Source organism: Podarcis liolepis (genome assembly GCF_965112155.1).
Source record: "Podarcis liolepis genome assembly, chromosome: 6".
NCBI lineage: Eukaryota > Metazoa > Chordata > Lepidosauria > Squamata > Lacertidae > Podarcis > Podarcis liolepis.
The window spans coordinates 2,532,228-2,549,033 of NC_139559.1; the positions used below are offsets into that span (position 1 = coordinate 2,532,228).

The 16,806-nt window shown below is 49.4% G+C and overlaps 1 protein-coding gene across 1 annotated transcript in view; it reads left to right on the forward strand.

Annotated features, from left to right (window-relative positions):
* Positions 1-16,635, forward strand: part of KIAA1755 — a 31,868-nt gene extending 15,233 nt beyond the window's left edge. The window contains exons 5-14 of the mRNA XM_083507351.1: positions 182-305; positions 3,336-3,429; positions 4,733-4,819; positions 8,271-8,387; positions 9,599-9,697; positions 10,823-10,971; positions 11,759-11,897; positions 13,381-13,506; positions 14,583-14,774; positions 15,020-16,635. Of these exons, the coding sequence (XP_083363477.1) occupies positions 182-305; positions 3,336-3,429; positions 4,733-4,819; positions 8,271-8,387; positions 9,599-9,697; positions 10,823-10,971; positions 11,759-11,897; positions 13,381-13,506; positions 14,583-14,774; positions 15,020-15,952 (2,060 nt within the window). The 3' untranslated portion in view covers positions 15,953-16,635. The remainder of the gene's footprint in view (positions 1-181; positions 306-3,335; positions 3,430-4,732; positions 4,820-8,270; positions 8,388-9,598; positions 9,698-10,822; positions 10,972-11,758; positions 11,898-13,380; positions 13,507-14,582; positions 14,775-15,019) is intronic.
* Positions 16,636-16,806: the final 171 nt, after the last annotated feature.

A 16,806-nucleotide genomic window follows, 5' to 3' on the forward strand; every position in this document is an offset into this window, starting at 1 on the left:
GCCTCTTGGCCTGACCCACCTCGCAGGGTTCTTGTGAGGATAAAATGGGCGATACCAAAGTACAGCACATTGAACACCTTGGAGGAAAGGTGGAATATCAATGAACTAAGTCTCTCTCTCTCTCTATCTCTCTTGGCATCTTATCACATTTATGGTTGCATTCACTTCCCTTTGGCTCCAGGAAACGTGGATAAGCTTGGCAGACCCATCGTCCAGATCTGCAGCGGTGGCCCAGCGTGGCAAGCCCCGTGGTGTTCGGCCAGAGAAGTGGCACGCCTTCTCCTCTTCCTTTGCACCATGTCTAGGTCAGTCCCCCTCCTTCAGCGACCGGCCAGCCGCCTGGGCCTCCCTTGCCAGTTCCTGTGATGGTCAATGAGAACGATGCTCAAGTCTCTTTCCTGCAATCATAGACAAATAATATCATAGAAGTGTCACGTTGAAAGAAGCCCCCAGACTCATCTGCTCTGGTTGTCAGATACGACCGAAGGCATAAGGGCATGGGTGCAGATGTGAGTGGTTTGGCAGCGAGCGTTGCTGTGCTGGTCCTATGGTTACCTGAGAGGCGAGGTCCAAGTCCGGTCCATGGTCAGAGGTGCAACGTGGAGACCGTAGTAGCTGGAGCTGGGTGCAGTTGGTGAAGTCAGGAACAGGCATGCAAGCAAGGAGCCAGGGTGGGTCAGGAGCACAGGCAGGAAATAATAATAATAATAATAATTTATTATTTATACCCTGCCCATCTGGCTGGGTTTCCCTAGCCACTCTGGGCAGCTTCCAACAAAACACTAAAATACAATAAGCAGGACAGGGTTCAGGCAGGAACTAGCAACCAACAATGTTGCTTCCGCAACTTGGAACTGGCCGGCTTTTATCTGCCCCAAGCATAGGGCAGCCCCAGTCCACAGGTCACTCGCCTCTCCTGGCCTGGAGGCGAGCACTCCTCCAGCAGGAACCCTCTGCAGCTCAGGAGAGGCTGGAGGGTTACCAGACCCAGAGGCAACCTCCTCTTATCCTGACGGGGCTGAGAGTGGAGAACCTTCAGGCAATGGGTCCTCCCTCACCCCAGGAGCCAGAGCAGACTCAGCTGACGCCTGCAGCTGAGGATCCAGCACAGGTGAGGACCCTTCAGGCTCAAGCCCCAGCCCCGGCTCAGCTGGTTCTGGAGGTGGGGAATCCTGTGCAGGCTGGGATCCCTCAGGTTCAGCCTCCGAGTCCGAATCCCAGGCCATCACAGTTGCTCAGTTGGCGGTTGGGCATCAGGGCCAAACTCTGGGTATCCCATGATTAAAGGGATCTGGGGGGGGGGGGTGCAGAGCTGAAGGCACTCTCCCAGACGGCGGGGTCTGCAGGGGTCACCTACGTTTCCGAGCACAATTCAAAGTGCTGGTGTTGACCTTTAAAGCCCTAAACAGCTTCGGCCCAGTATACCTGAAGGAGCGTCTCCACCCCCATCGTTCTGCCCGGACGCTGAGGTCCAGCACCGAGGGCCTTCTGGCGGTTCCCTCATTGCGAGAAGCGAAGCTACAGGGAACCAGGCAGAGGGCCTTTTCGGTGGTGGCGCCCGTCCTGTGGAATGCCCTCCCATCGGATGTCAAGGTGATGGACAACTACCTGACATTCAGAAGACATCTTAAGGCGGCCCTATTCAGGGAAGCTTTTAATGTGTGATATTTTAGTGTTTTTTGGTTTCTGTGGAAGCCGCCCAGAGTGGCTGGGGAAACCCGGCCAGATGGGCGGGGTACAAATAATAAATTATTATTATTATTATTATTATTATTATTATTATTATTATTATTATTATAGTCTCAGGAACCCCCGCCTGGATTGACCTATGCTTCACTTCCGATGGGTGGGCCGGAAGTATTTCGATTGCCCCCTGCACAAGCCAAACCTCTTTCATCTGTATTCAATAGTTGACCCAAAAAACCAGCCTCGTTGGTCTCTTATTTATATGGGTTGGGGCAGGTTGGATTTGATTTAAATCAAATCGATTTAAATCACTAGTCAGTAAGACTTGATTTAAATCATTTTTTTTACAGAAAGACTCATTCTTGCTGGTATCATCTTAATATTGACAACAAGAGGAAGGTTTATTTTTGGAATAATAAATTTTCAGAGTATTTCTGCAGTTATATAAAAAATTACTGATATGGTTATACTATTAGAAACTTATGATTTTAGCACACATGAAAATCTTAAAACAAATCCTCATTTCCTGATGAATAGCCTTTGGACTATAATGTAACTTACAGTAAATAGAAAACTATCTTTAGAAAGACTTTTCCTCCAAAAGCATTTTATTTTAAAAATCCAATGTAAATAATAAAAAAACCATTGATTTTTATCCACCCTGGATTGGGGGATAGGGAGCACTAGGTCTGGTCCCGCAACTCCCTGGCATTGCAGGGATCGCAAAAGCCACCTCAAAGACAGCCCCAGCCTCTCCAGATTTCAATCATAGAATTGTAGAGTTGCCCACTGCAGGCCCAGGGCCGAATTTAGGTTTGATGTGGCCCTCATCTCCTGAAGGGAATGGGGCCCTTTATATGTCCAGCTGTCCTTTGTCAACAAGAAATTGTCACTGTATCTAAAGCCATTTGCGCATAATAGAGAGGGGATCTAGCCCACTCCTTGAAAAAAATTTTTTTGGGGGGTGGCCCCCTTGGCTCTCGCTCCATAGCGCCAGAATGTGCAACAATGTCTCTCCTCCCAAAACAGAGAAACCAGTAGGAGAACACTTCAATCTCCCAGGACATTCTATACAAGATCTCAAAGTAGCTGTTTTACTACAAAGGAATTTCAGAAATAGACTGGAAAGAGAAGCTGTGAATTGCAACTCATTACCAAACTTAAAACCATGGAGAGACCTGGTCTGAACAAAGACATTGGATTCTTATCTCATTATACATGACTAAGCCATTTCTCACCTTCTCACCCCTTGCCTTTTCCTGTAAGACCTATTGCAGTCGTTAAGAGTCGTCAACAGGCTCATCTCAGCTATCTGCCAATCTCCCATTCCCACCATCCTTCTGAGTAATACCCCTCCCCACCTTCTCACTATATAGAAGGATCTGGCAACTTCTGTTTCAGTGTATCTGAAGAAGTGTGCATGCACACGAAAGCTCATACCTAGAACTAACTTAGTTGGTCTTTAAGGTGCTACTGGAAGGATTTTTTTTTATTTTGACTATGGCAGACCAACACGGCTACCTATCTGTAACTATCCTCCCGCAGCATCTCATGCAAAGACTCAGACTGGTCTTTGAGTTTGCTTCTCCCACCACAGAGTAAAAACCATCCTTTCCTCCAGTTTGTCTGCATCTCTTTCCATCCTGCAGGAAACAGTCGAAAGACACGGGGCTGGCGCTTGTCATCGATGCCAGAAAGGAGATGCCGCCGCCTGCCCTCTCTGCCGCCCTCGGATCCGTCCAGGTAATCTCAGGTGGGTGGGAAAAATCACCGGGGGGGGGGGGAGTTTGCAGGGAGCAGCTGGCCTTTTCCAGAGGGGTTTGGTCACCCTAAGTCGCAAGCTGCAAGGAGCGGCTCCTCGCGGCCCTCATGTGGTGAAACAGAGGTACAGCAGATATTTTTTAAAATACAGTGGTACCTCGGGTTACATACGCTTCAGGTAACATATGCTTCAGGTTACAGACTCCGTTAACCCAGAAATAGTACCTTGGGTTAACAACTTTGCTTCAGGATAAGAACAGAAATCGTGCAGCAGCGGCACAGCGGCAGCGGGAGGCCCCATTAGCTAAAGTGGTGCTTCAGGTTAAGAACAGACCTCCAGAACGAATTAAGTACTTAACCTGAGGTACCACTGTACATGTATTTATATCCTGCCTTTCCCCCCAGACTGGGACTCAAGGCTGCTTACACAATTTAAAGCAGCACAAATAAAATGGAAAAAGCTAAAAACACATGAAGGACGATTGTTAAAAAGTTATTAAATGGATAGAATTAAAATAATATAAAAACAGATCTGTTAAGTACAGATAATACAAGCATAACTTTCATGGGATGAGACCTGAGACTGCGAATAATCCTTTTGAAGCCTCTTTCATGATGAGCAATTTCTATAAAACCAGAATGTAAATGCTTGTCTTCCTTCTCCCACACACAAACTACAGTGGTACCTTGGGTTAAGAACTTAATTTGTTCCGGAGGTCCGTTCTTAACCTGGAACTGTTCTTAACCTGAAGCACCACTTTAGATAATGGGGCCTCCTGCTGCTGCTGCGCCGCCGGAGCACGACTTCTGTTCTCATCCTGAAGCAAAGTTCTTAACCTGAAGCACTATTTCTGGGTTAGCGGAGTCTGTAACCTGAAGCGTCTGTAACCCGAGGTACCACTGTATAGCCAAATTTCAGGAGACTGAGGAAGACAACACAAACCTAATTTTATTTTGGTTTTATTTATCACATTTATAGCCCAGCTTTTCCTCCAAAGAGCTGAGTGTGGCCTACAGGGTTCTCTTCCTCCTCATTTAACCCCCACAACCACCCTGTGGGGTAGGCTGGGCTGAGAGGCTGAGCTCCCTGGCACAGCCGGGATTTGAACTCGGGTCTCTCCCAAGTCCTAGCCCAGCTCTCTAACCGCTGTGCCGCCCTGGCTCTAGAGAAACCAGGGACCGTATTCTGTGCGGACAACCAATAAAGGGCTGAATCAAGGCGGTTGGGAAACCCAAAAGCTGGTGTTTGGTGAAATTTCATCCTGGATACCCATTTTCCTTGCAGAAGACCCTGCCTGGCTCCATCCACGCTGTTTTCCTGGTGGCAGAGAAGGAGGCAGCCTCACATTTGGAGAAGCTACCTGGCGTGCAGGTGAGTCCCAGAGCATCGTGTTATTTCGGTGCTGAAATATACTTGGAGTCGAGTGTGAATTTCATGATTTCACTTCATCAAGGAGCCTGATTGGCTGCTCCTGCAAGCCAATCAGGTCACTGATTCACTTCCACCTGGAGCTGGATTCAGGGGCCCCGACTTATAAAAAATATTGGGGGGGCCCATACCGGGGTCCATACTGGCGGCAGGATGGCAGTGGTGCTTTTGCATGCAAGAACCGGCCTGCCCTCCCCAGGCTTCGCGCCGGGAGGCGGCCACCCCCTCCTACCAACGTCACCTTAGCCGAACCCAGAAAAAAAAAGCCCCGCTCCGGCGGCGGGAACTCCCGTCCCCTCCATTCTCCCCTCACCCCGGTCCCTCGCCGGCGACGAATACGCCGTTCCTTGGCCCCGCGGCTCCATTCCTTTCTAAAGCCCCACCGCTGGGGGTCTTCCTTTGACTGACCGACCTGCCCGCCCCTTCTCAGGAGCTCCCGGTCACTTTGGGAGGCGCGCGCCGGAGTCCCCTGCACGGTTTTTGGCAAGGTGCCTAATAATTTTCTTAAATTATTGGGGGGCGGAGCCCCCCTAAACGAATTTTTGAGGGGGCTCGGGCCCCCTCAGGCCCCATGGAGTCGGCGTCTATGGCTGGATTGGGTGGCTCCTGCAGACCAATCAGACTGCTGCATTCTGGATCCTATTGTTCTAGGATTCAGCTCAGTACATAACAGATGCGCTTTCATCTTTCCTCCATCCCGCACTGCTAACATCATTTCTCCCACAAGAGCGATGGACCTGATCTCCTGGGCTGCTCATTCTGCTTTCTCAGCTCTCCCCTCACACTTTCATGCCGTCTGCCTCATTCGCCGCCTGTTGTATGGCAAGCAAAAGAAATCAGCAGGTGTGGCTTCCCCCATCAGCCGCACTTCCAAGCTGTGAAACGCTTCACCTGTTGAACTTCTGCCCACCCAAGAGGTTGCTGAGTGCACTCCCAGGTCCGTGTAGCCTGGCGTTCTGTCAGGCCCCTAAGGAACCAGATGCAGCCTATGCTTTAAATATTGACTTGTTTCCCAGGCTGTAAACATACTATCACTGCTTGTGCAATGAGACGTCCCCATGCTGGCAGAATCCGAGACCAGGGAGAAGAGTCGGTGAAAGAAGACTGGAAGAAATTTAAAGACTCTTTACAGAAATATTGTAAAATTAATGAATGTTAGAAGGATGTGGGATAGAAATTAAGGGGTTTCCAGCTGTAATGCTTTAAGAGAATATGAAACAAAGGTTTATAAATGGATAAAAGCTTAATGGTAAGGATTTGCTGAACTAATAAATTTAAGTGGAATACAAAAAAGGGAGGTATGAGGAGGTCTGGGGAAATAAGTTTAAGGAAAATAAGAAACGGAAAATTAATGTGTTTTTAACTATTTTTCTTTTGCATTTTTCTTTTTCTTTTTTCATTTTTATTGTAATGTGTGAAAAAATCTTAATAAATATCTTATATAAAAAAAATGAGACGTCCCCATGGCACCCCATTTGCCCCCACCCCGAATCCATCCAGTCTGTGCCCTCCGTTCTGCTCCTGCCCTCTCCCTTCTCCCAGCCCAGATACTGACTCCCACTCTGCTTTGCCCTAACGAGTTCCCGCGGCAAATCCATCTCTCTCTCCCAATTATAGCTCCGCAGGCCAGACTTGGGCATTCAGATAATAATTCAGTCCTGGGAAGGTTTCGCTGCTCTTTTATGAATGCCTCTTGCTTTAATTAATGGAATGGGAAATCTCAATGAGCTTGATAAACGGCCTCTGCTGCCAGTGATTAAAATACCCTCGGCTCCCCCTGTGAGTCTAGAAAGGACTCCAGGCAGGCTCCCGTTTCCAGCTTGGCACGACGATGGATGGTGGGGGCCCCTCTCTGCTCCCTCCCCACCTCCCAGACTCTCCCCTGTTTCACGCTCACGAGACTGCACAGGCTTTGCCAACCTGCTGGGAATAATGGAAATCCCTTTTTAACACAGCACATCGTTAAACTGTGGGACTCACTCCCACTGGAAGCAGCCATGGCCAACAACTGGAGGCCTTTAAAGGAGGATTAGACAAATTCGTGGTGGAGAGGGCTACCCATGGCTACTAGCCAGAAGGGCTGTGCTTTGTGCAAGCAGTGCTCTCCTCATGTGCTTTGGGGCCCTCCAGATGTTTTTGAACCACAACTCCCACCAGCCCCTCCTCACTGTGGCTGGTGGGAATTGTAGGAAAAACATCTGGAGGGCGTCAGGTTGGTGAAGACTGAACTGGACCTAAAATGGGCTGGGGGGGGGGGAATGAGCCGAGTATAAACACTGAAAATCTTAATTTTACACCAGCCCTCTCCTCCTCCAATTTTTATACTGCTGGGCCTTTTACTATTGTGCCTGAAAATATATGTTGTTGTTATTTTTATTTTTTAAAATATTTTTATTAGCAATTTCAGCATAACATAATACCAAAACACAGTGGCGTAGCGTAGGGGGTGCAGGGGGGGGCCAGCCGCACCGGGCGCAACATCTGGGGGGGGCGCGCTCGCACTCGCAGCTCTCTGCCCCTACCTGGCTCACTCACTCTCTCTCACTGCAGTGCTGGCTGTGCGAATCCGATCCGGGTCGCCGGGTCGCCGGCCACTGTGGAGGGGCTGGGTGCCAGGCGTGCGGTGCGGAGAGAGAGCGAGGGACTATCTGGGGGAGGGACAGTGCAGCGGCCGCCCAGCGCAGCGCTGAGCGCGGGAGAGAACCACACCAGACCAGACCAGGCAGCAGCAAGAAGAAGCTGGCAGCGGCGCCAGGTTAGGGGTTAGGGGGCGCAAATTACTTGCCTTGCCCCGGGTGCTGACAACCCACGCTACACCACTGCCCAAACATATCATGTTCATTATTCATGATTCCCCCCCTTTCCCCCCACCCCCATCAAACCCTCCCCCCCGAGACTTCCCTCAGCTCCTCTCTGTGATTTCTCAGCACATATTAGTCTCTGCATGTTATAAACTTCTACATATCCTTACGTTATCTATCTATCTATCTATCTATCTATCTATCTATCTATCTATCTATCATATTATCAACCTAAAAGTTTGTGTATGTTTATTCAAACCCTGCCAATGAGTCCAGTTTTTTTTGTTGTCTTTTTAGATAATTTGCAAAAAGCTCCCATTCTTCCTTAAAGCCACAGTTGTCCTTCTCCCGCAGTTTGTATGTCAATTTAGCCAGTTCTGCATAACTCATCCATTTTTCTTGCCACTGTTCTTTCGTTGGGATTTCCCCATTCTTCCATCCTTGTGCTAATTGTTGCTGTTTTTAAAACAACTCTGCTCAGTCTTTTAAAAATGTGTATTTTATATACTTTGCTGTTTTGAAATTGATGTTAGCTGACTTGGTCTGGACTCATTTTATAAAGAAATAGTGACACCGTGGTGTCGCCCCTGCAGATGGAGGTGCTGAGCTCCCTGAAGGCCCTGGGGCGGCACGTCGACAGCAGCCAGCTGACCCCGGCCCTGGAGGGCCACTTCCCCTACTGCCACAGCGAGTGGGTCCAATACTTCCAGGTGCCTATTGTTGCAGTGGACGTTGCTACCTTCCTCTTTCCCCTTTTTCCACCTGCTCCTTTTGCATCGCTCAAGATTTCAGGGCTGCTTCTGCAGCTAGCAGGGAAACGCCCCACCTTTTAAATATTTGGAACAGTGGGAAAGGCTCTGGTAGATAGATATTAGGTTCACCGCTTGCTACACCATAAAAGAGAATTTCAAGAAAATGTTTTTCAGGTGGTACCTAACACCATCAAAGCTTGCCAGAATTTATAAACAGAAGTCTCATTTATGCTGGGAAAATGGAAGGAACATTGTTCCATATCTGGTGGAGCTGCCAAAAAAACCAAGACCTACTGGGGTATGATTCATGAAGAACTAAAAAATAAATGTTAAAAACATCTTTACCAGAGGCATATTTATTAGGCTTATTGGGAAAAGATATACCACAGAAGAAAGAAAGGAATTTTCAGCTGCCAGGATAGTATCTGCCAGCAAATGGAAGAGCAAACTAATACCCACAAAAGAAGACTGGCTATACAAACTAAGTCAAGTTATAGAAACGGCAACGCTAACTGCATACATGAGAAGACGGGCAAACCAAAAACTCAGATCAGAATGGCAATGTTTTGAAGAATACACAAACAAACACTGTTCAAGAAAGAATATGTTCATATGCTTAGATTAAAGGAGTAAAGTAGAAAATATTAATTAGGAATGTCATAATGAGATCAAAATTTAAAATTTAAAAATTGCAATGATAGCATCGAATCTATAAAATAAGGAGATCGAGATGTTGTGGAGGGGGGTCAAAGGGTGTGGTGCTGGGAAGATATGGGGATGGGAAGTATTTATGTGTTTATCCATATAAATAGTAGCCTTATTTTTGTATGTCTTTGCACTGGTAGGGTGCATTTCTTTTTCTGTATTACTAAAATTTAATAAAAAAATTAATTGGGGGGGGAGAATACCCATCCTCCAGCCTGCAGGCCTCTGCTGCCTCATCAGAGTCAACTGTCCGTCCGCTCATCTTCTGAGGCGATGGGCACCATCTTGTTCTTTGCTGCGGGTGCATATCACAGATGTAGCCAGCTTTGGCCTCTCTGATCCCACCCTCCTCTATCTCCCTGCCTCAGTTTCCTGCTTCTTGCCCTCTCCTAACCACGTGTCACAACTTGTTATTTGGGGTTATTTTATCTGACCGACCGGCTGCCTGTGCTTCCTCCCCCTAGAAGATGCACCAGTTTGTGAGCGACCTCAAAAAAGCCTCCGAATTGCTGCAGAACACCACCCAAGAACTGGAAAAGGGGGGCAGGCTGGAGACCCTGCAGGTAACATCTCCTCCCCCTGTGCCCCCCAGGACCTCAAGGAAGCATTGGGCTTGATTTTCTACACATGTTAGGACCTCCAGAAATGCGGCTCAATGATTTTTCCTTGCACAACGGATCGTTTCCCCTCCCTGCTGAGTGCTTCCAAAATCTGCTCCAGAGTAGAGTTTGGGGGACAGTGCAGGGGGGAGGGAAAAGGGAGAAATTCCCATAGCATTAGCGCTGACCCCTTTACTAGCACAATAGGGAGGGCCAATGGTGCATAGCTGTCAACCGTCCCTTATCTGGCGGGAAACTCCCTTATCCCAGTACTGTGTCCCGCTGCTGTCCCTTATTAATGATGTCCCTTAAATTTCCCGGTTTCAAAGGAAGCAGCTCCTCTCCCTCCATCCCTGCCGGCCAGGGAGGAGGGAGGCGCCAACTGTGTTGCTTGGCTGCGTTGCTCACCCAATAAGGCGTCTAAGAATGACTGGGGGGTGGAGCTTGCATGCCTTGTGCCGATCAAATCGGCCGCGTTGCCTGGGGACTCGCCTTTGCTCAGCGCTTCCCAGCGGAGAGGGGACGGTGGTTTTCCTTGCTGCATCCCCTTTGCTGGGTTGCTGTGCTGTGGGAACCACCGCTTGAGGCTTCGTTTGGCTGCTGGCTGGGCTTTCTGCCTTTGGCTCGGAGGGGCTCAGAAGTTGAACATACCTGTGCTCTGAAAATCCCTTATTTTGGCTGCTGATCCCTTATTTGCGAGGCTGCTGGTCCCTTATTTTCAAATCTGTAAGTTGACAGCTATGGTGTGGAATAATTCCATCAATGCCGTTTTATTTCATTCAAAATAATCTAAGAAGTGCTCTGCCTAGTTCAATAATCGCCAGCCTGGTGCAGCCTGGCAGGGGCTGATGGGAGTTGCATTCCTGAGGGCACCAGGTTGGCGAAGGGGCCCCAGTTCGTTTCCATTTTGTTCTCAACAGCAGTAAACCAAAAGCTTCTGGGAAATTTACAAAGGCAGCTTCTCCCCAGCCCCAGTTTGTCTCCAGCAGCTAGTATTCCAAGGGAGCCTGCCTCTGCCCATGGGGGGTTTCTTGAGCTTTCAGGGCTAACGGCCATTGAGAGACCTGAATGTGGGTCATTGTTCCTCAGGAGGTGGAGCATGACATGGAGAGGCACCAGCTGCTGATGCAGAAGGTCTTGCGCAACGTGCAGCTGGTCAGCTTGCAGAGGGAAGGTGGGGCCACGCTGGCGAAACTGAGGAAGGAGGCGGCCCGGCTCAGCTTCTCCCCCAACGTCCGGTATGAAAGCAAAAGCGGGGGGGGGGGGGCTCTGGCTTCCTCAAGGCCATCTCTGAGTCCGGGGAGAAAAGTCACCTCCTTGCAACCCGATTCGGGTTACTGCAGTTCCTTTCACTTCCATATTTTTCCAATCTCAAATTCAATTTTTCCACATTTCCTTTATTTAAAAGTTCTTGTTGAATTTTTTTTGAAAATCATATTTTTTATTGAGTTTTCCATATTTCATTACATTTTCATTACATAAATCCATGACTTAAAACATTGCTCACACAAAGCATCAACCTCCTTCCCTCCCTCTTTCTGACTTCCAAACATCTTTTATCAATTCTTCGCATTTCTATAGCCACTTTTTTACCTTATCTTTTAACATTCACCTCCTTATATGTAAATCAGCTCCTTATTTTCACATTACCAAACATTTCAGCTCAGACCTACAAACATTTTCAAATGTTTACAGTTTTCTTTCATTTAAAATATAAATTTGCTCCAGTCCTTTTGAAACAGTTCGTCACGCCAATTCTGGATCTTCCCCGTCAGCTTTGCCATCTCCACATATTCAACCATCTTTATCTGCCAATCTTCCAGTGTAGGAAGTTCCTGCTGCTTCCATTTCTGGGCCAGAAGTATTCTTGTGGCCGTTGTGGCATACATGAACAAATTTACATTTTTTTTAAAAAAAATTCCTCACCAATTCACCCAGTTCTTGTTTAAATTCTTCAGCACTTTTGTACAAATTGCGCCCCCCCTTTTTAAAGCACCTTCCCTAATGTGCCCCTCTCTTTGCTAGGAGCAGCATCGACCGGGCTCTGACCCTCTACAACCTGGTGGAGGAAAAAGTCCACATGCTGGTCACCAAATCCAACGGCCGCCTGGAGCACCTTGAATTTCTGCTGAAGATTCGACAGCTGGAGGCGGAGTTTGGCAAGGTCAGCAAGGACCCCCAGCCAAGTGGTACCCACCCAAGGTTGGCCAACCACGGCTGTGCCTGCCTGACCCAAATGGCTGGGAACGGTCAGCAGTCGCAGAACTTCAGAGTTGGAAGGGGCCCAAAGAATCATTTACCCAACCCTCTGCAAGAGAATACAGTGGTGCCCCGCAAGACGAATGCCTCGCAAGACGGAAAAGACGAAAGAGTTTTCCGTTTTGGAGGTGCTTCGCAAAACGAATCTCCTATGGGCTTGCTTCGCAAGACGAAAATGTCTTGCGAGTTCCTGCGGGGTTTTTTTCCTTCCCCCCCTTTTTTCTAAGCCGCTAAGCCGCTTATCTGCTTATCTGCTAAGCCGATAAGCCACTAAAAGCCTCTAAAAGGCGCTAAAAGCCGCTAAAAGCCGCTAATAGTGCTAATCCGCTAATCCGTCAATGGGCTTGCTTCGCAAGACGAAAAAACCGCTAGACGAAGAGACTCACAGAACGGATTCTTTTCATCTTGCGAGGCACCACTGTACCGTATTTTGCACTCCATAAGACGTACCTAGTTTTTAGAGGGGGAAAGCAAGAAAAAATATATTCAGAGCGTGTAAGCAGCTCTCGCTTTTCTTGCTTTAAAGCAAGCAAAGGCAGAGCCGCTTACATGGCTTCTCTCCTGCTTTGCACAGCTCTCACTTTGCTTGCCCATCCCTCCTCTCGCCTTGCTGTAAAGCGTGGCAATGCCGGAGGAAGAAGAGGAGGAGGAATCACCGGGACAGGTGCTTTGCTTGCTTTACAGTGAGGCAGGAGGAGGGATGAGCAAGCAAAGTGAGAGCCATGCAAAGTGGGACAGAAGCCATGTAAGCGGCTCTCGCCTTGCTTGCTCCCGTCCGTCCCTCCTCCCGCCTCACTGTGAAGCCAGCAGAGCAAGAGCCGCTGACAGGCTCTGCGCGAGAGCTGCAGTGAGTAACGGACAGGAGCTGCAGTGAGTGACGGACGGGAGCCATGGCTCCGATTGCAGAGGCATCCCTCAGCTCACGACTGCAGCGGCTTCCTCTGCCATCCAGTGCATTCGCTCCATAAGACACACAGACATTTCCTCTTACATTTCAGGAGGATAAAAGTGTGTCTTATGGAACGAAAAATACGGAATTGGCAAGATTTGATTCTGCCTTCTGTCGCCTCGGCTGGGATGGTTGAGGGTGGGAGGGTGAAGAGAAGCTCAGGATTGTGAGACCGTTCCACCATCAAACGGCTCTCACTGTCAGAAAGTTCTTCCTTGCGTGCAGGGATCAGTTCCTGGCATCTCCCCTGCCTGAACCCCTGGAAAGCGGCTGCCAGTCAGAGCTGACAGCACACAGCTAGGTCGTCTCAAGCGAGTTTTCCTCTGTTCCTAAGATCTGGGCTCCTTGACTGGGGAGTCGGAAATTTTCCCTGGAGGAGGTTCCTTCCAAGAAGCCGCCTCTTGTGTCCCGCTGCTAAAACCTTGGCTTCTTCACACAGCTCAGTTTGTGGTTTGACGAAGAAGGCGAGTCGGCGCTCTGTGAGGCGAGGTCTGCAGCAGAGGGCAGCCGGGAGGCGGCCCAAGAGTCCCACCAGCGGTTCAAGGAATTCTTCAAAGAAGCCTCGGTACGTTGGCCGAATCTCCCTGCTGCCTGCTTTGCACCAGAAACGCACACTGGGAAAACTGGGCAAGATCTGCGTCACAAGTGTCAGACTTCCAATATTAAAAAAAAACATTTATTTATCTATTTTGCTGCAGTTATATGCCACCATTTTCTTCAAGGTGGGTGTCTCCCTCCTCACTTAATCCCCACAAGAACCCTGTGAGGTAGGACAGGCTGACAGGCAGCGACTGGTCCAAAAGGTCCCCCAGTGAGCTTCTCGGCCAAGTGGGAATTCAAACCCTGGTCTCTCTGAGGTGCCAGCCCAGCCTCCAGCCACTATACCACACTGTCTCTGCAATTCCATTTTAGGTGCATTTTATTTTAACGTTTGGTGTTTGATTAGGTTCTATATGTGTTGGAAGCTGCCCAGAGTAGTTGGGGCAACACAGCCAGGTGGGCGGGGTATAAATAATAAAATTATGTTTGTTTTTATTACGTTACTTTAAAAAGAAGAATCACAAAAGATTTAAGATAAATCTGTCAACTATTCACATGCCAACCTTAGAGATATGGGAGGAATGTGAATCCGTTTGCATTTAAAGGTAAACATTCCTAATTCACATTTTCCAAAATGATACGTAAACCAGAACGCAGCCTCCCATTGAAACCTGCACTTCTTTGAATTTTGCAATGCAGTTCTTCACTCAAGTAATGTGCACAAAATGCAGAAATGATGCATAGACACACATATAATAATGAAAATAAGATGCAAAAATGTGAACGTAAAAGGGGCTGTGCATTTTGGTGCAAATTTATCCAAATATGCACTGGTTTATATGCAATTTCTCCTTACATGCACATTTTTGCAGGCAATTTTTTTCTCTGTTAGAATGCCTCTGCAGTTGGAGGCAGCGATGCTTCTGAATCCCAGTTGCTGGAAACTGCAGAAGGGGCGAGATCCTGCGCTCAGATGCTGCTTGCAGGTTGCCCCTAATGGGCCCCTCGTTGGCCACTATGAGAACAGGAGGTAGACCAGATGGGCCTCATCCAGCAGCCTCTCCTTATGTTCTTAAAGTCTGTCCTTCCTTCCCCTGTTAGGTCCACTACAACCGGGGTCTGTCTCTGTCGAAGGAAGCCAGCAAGGTCCAGGGGTCCAGGTTCCCAGAGGCGGAGGCCTTTGAGGCAGCGAAAAGGGCTTTCCAGGCCAAGCTGACCATGTTCTACATGGAGATGGAGATGAAAGGAGCTGAGCTGGAGACACTCCTGGACCTCTACAAGTTCTGTGACAAGGTGAATGTCCCAAAAGCTGAAGGAAATGATGGAGGGAGGCTGTGTGTGTGTGTATGAAGGGGACTGGAACAAGGAAGGGGGAATCTTTAAGGCAGATGGGACCTTTCCGATCTCCTTGGGACGTGGGGCATATCTGCTACCACCACATCCCTGGTGAGAAATTATAGCAAGGATGAGAAAACGGGCCAGGATGAAGCCCTGGAAGGAGCAAGTAAGAATGGTTGTCCTGTGTTTTTGCCCCCAAGGTCACGCAGTTTAACCTGGACTGCCAGCGCCACCAGGCCACTTGGATCTACAGAGAGGAGGAGCCCAAGAGCCTCCAAGCCCAGCGAGATATGGAGGATGCCCTCCAGAAGCTCTCCAGGGAGTTCTCCACTGAGACCTTCCAGCAGATGAAGGTGCAGGCCTCCAGCGTGCGCAGCAAGAGGGGTCTAGCCGTGTGGAACGAAGCCTTGGAGAGGTGCCAGGAAGCCAAGCAGCTCCTCGAAGATGCCCTTGCCAGGTCCAAGGGGGCTTGGAAAGGAGGTGCAGAAGATTCGGATCCCGTCCCAGGTACCAAACTCTCAGGGGAAGATGTCTGCTTAGATGGAGCATCAACAGAAGCCGAGAAAACAGAGCACGGCAGAAGGACCCAAGATGTGGGTGGAACTGGCGTCCATGACAAGGCTTCCCAAGAGGTCCCCTCATGTGGTGGTGGGATGCTGAAGGGTGTGAAGGCCAGCGAAGAGGCCTATCTTGCTTCGTTGGACGTTATTCTGGAATGTGGGGGCCCCGAGGCTCAGGCAGACCCAGGCGAAGAAGCCCCCAGAAGCCCCCATGCGACGAGACAGGACTGCCCTCCATCGACCCTTCCCTGTGCCTCTTCCCCCAACACCAAGAAGGTGCCAGCCCCCTACGAGAGCCTCCCTTCCACCAAGCAGCCTGGCCTCTCCATGCCCGCGAGAGGCCAACGCAGCAGGAAGAGAGAGGCGGCTCAGTACTTCCAGCTCTCCAGGCATGGGAGCTTTTCCTCCGAAGACGCAGATTCCCAAAGCTCCGCTGAAGATGCTCTGAGTTCAAGTGCCACCTTGCCCATGGAATCGTCCAAAGGAGCCTGGACTCAGGAGAAGGCTCCGGGGATTCTCTATCTGGAGAATCACAGCACAGGCAGCCTGACGGACGCAACAGCCACCCAGTGAGACCGGGGGACCATCCTGGGTGCTGCCACGCCGGGCCCTCTACACCCATTATTTTTTTGATGCTGGATACATTCCTGGGTGCTCCACTGCCCCATGTCTCAAAGGGAAAGCCTTTATTGTTGCCGTTTGTTGTTGGACATAGCTAAGAGTTCTTCCTGTTGCTGGTGTGTAGCTCTGTTTGGGCAGGAGGCTACCCACCCCCAAAGCCAGCCATCATTTCCTATTGTGGTTTGCATGGAGCAGATGCGATGGAAGACGGTCGCTTTCAGGGCGGAGAGAGTCTGTCCTGTTCCCATCTCAGTCCACCAGTCCCATTAGGAACCTGGTTAGTAACTGGCTAGCAAACCCACCCCCTGCCCCGTGCAGGAGGCCACACTTCTTCATGGCAATACAGTCCTACTGATGCTGCAGGTCCCAAAGCCGTCGTGCATTTGAACCCTCAAGTATCTGAGGGCTCTGTCCTTGCAGCCAAAGGGTGAGGGGTCAAGTCCATGCAATGACTATCGCTTAGAGTCTCACGGTGGCATTCAGGGTTGATGTTTAATACCTCTGCAGAAACAGAGAGCAGAATGGAAGTCCGTACCTGGAAACATCCACCCTGAAAATATTTCCCCTCCAGCTGATTCAAGAACTGAGAGCTGTGCAAATGACTCTGCCCCTGGGACTCAGCAGCTCTCCCCAAATGTTTATTTTTGCCATTGTTAATCAAAGGACCCAAACACCCGTTCTGCAATGCTTCCCCAGACGCCCGTTCAGAGTGAAAATGAGACAGCGCTTGGGCTGGTTTCTGCGCCTCACAGAAATCCAGAGGCTGCAGAAGACCTGACAAGAAACTCCTCCTCCTCCTCCCCCCT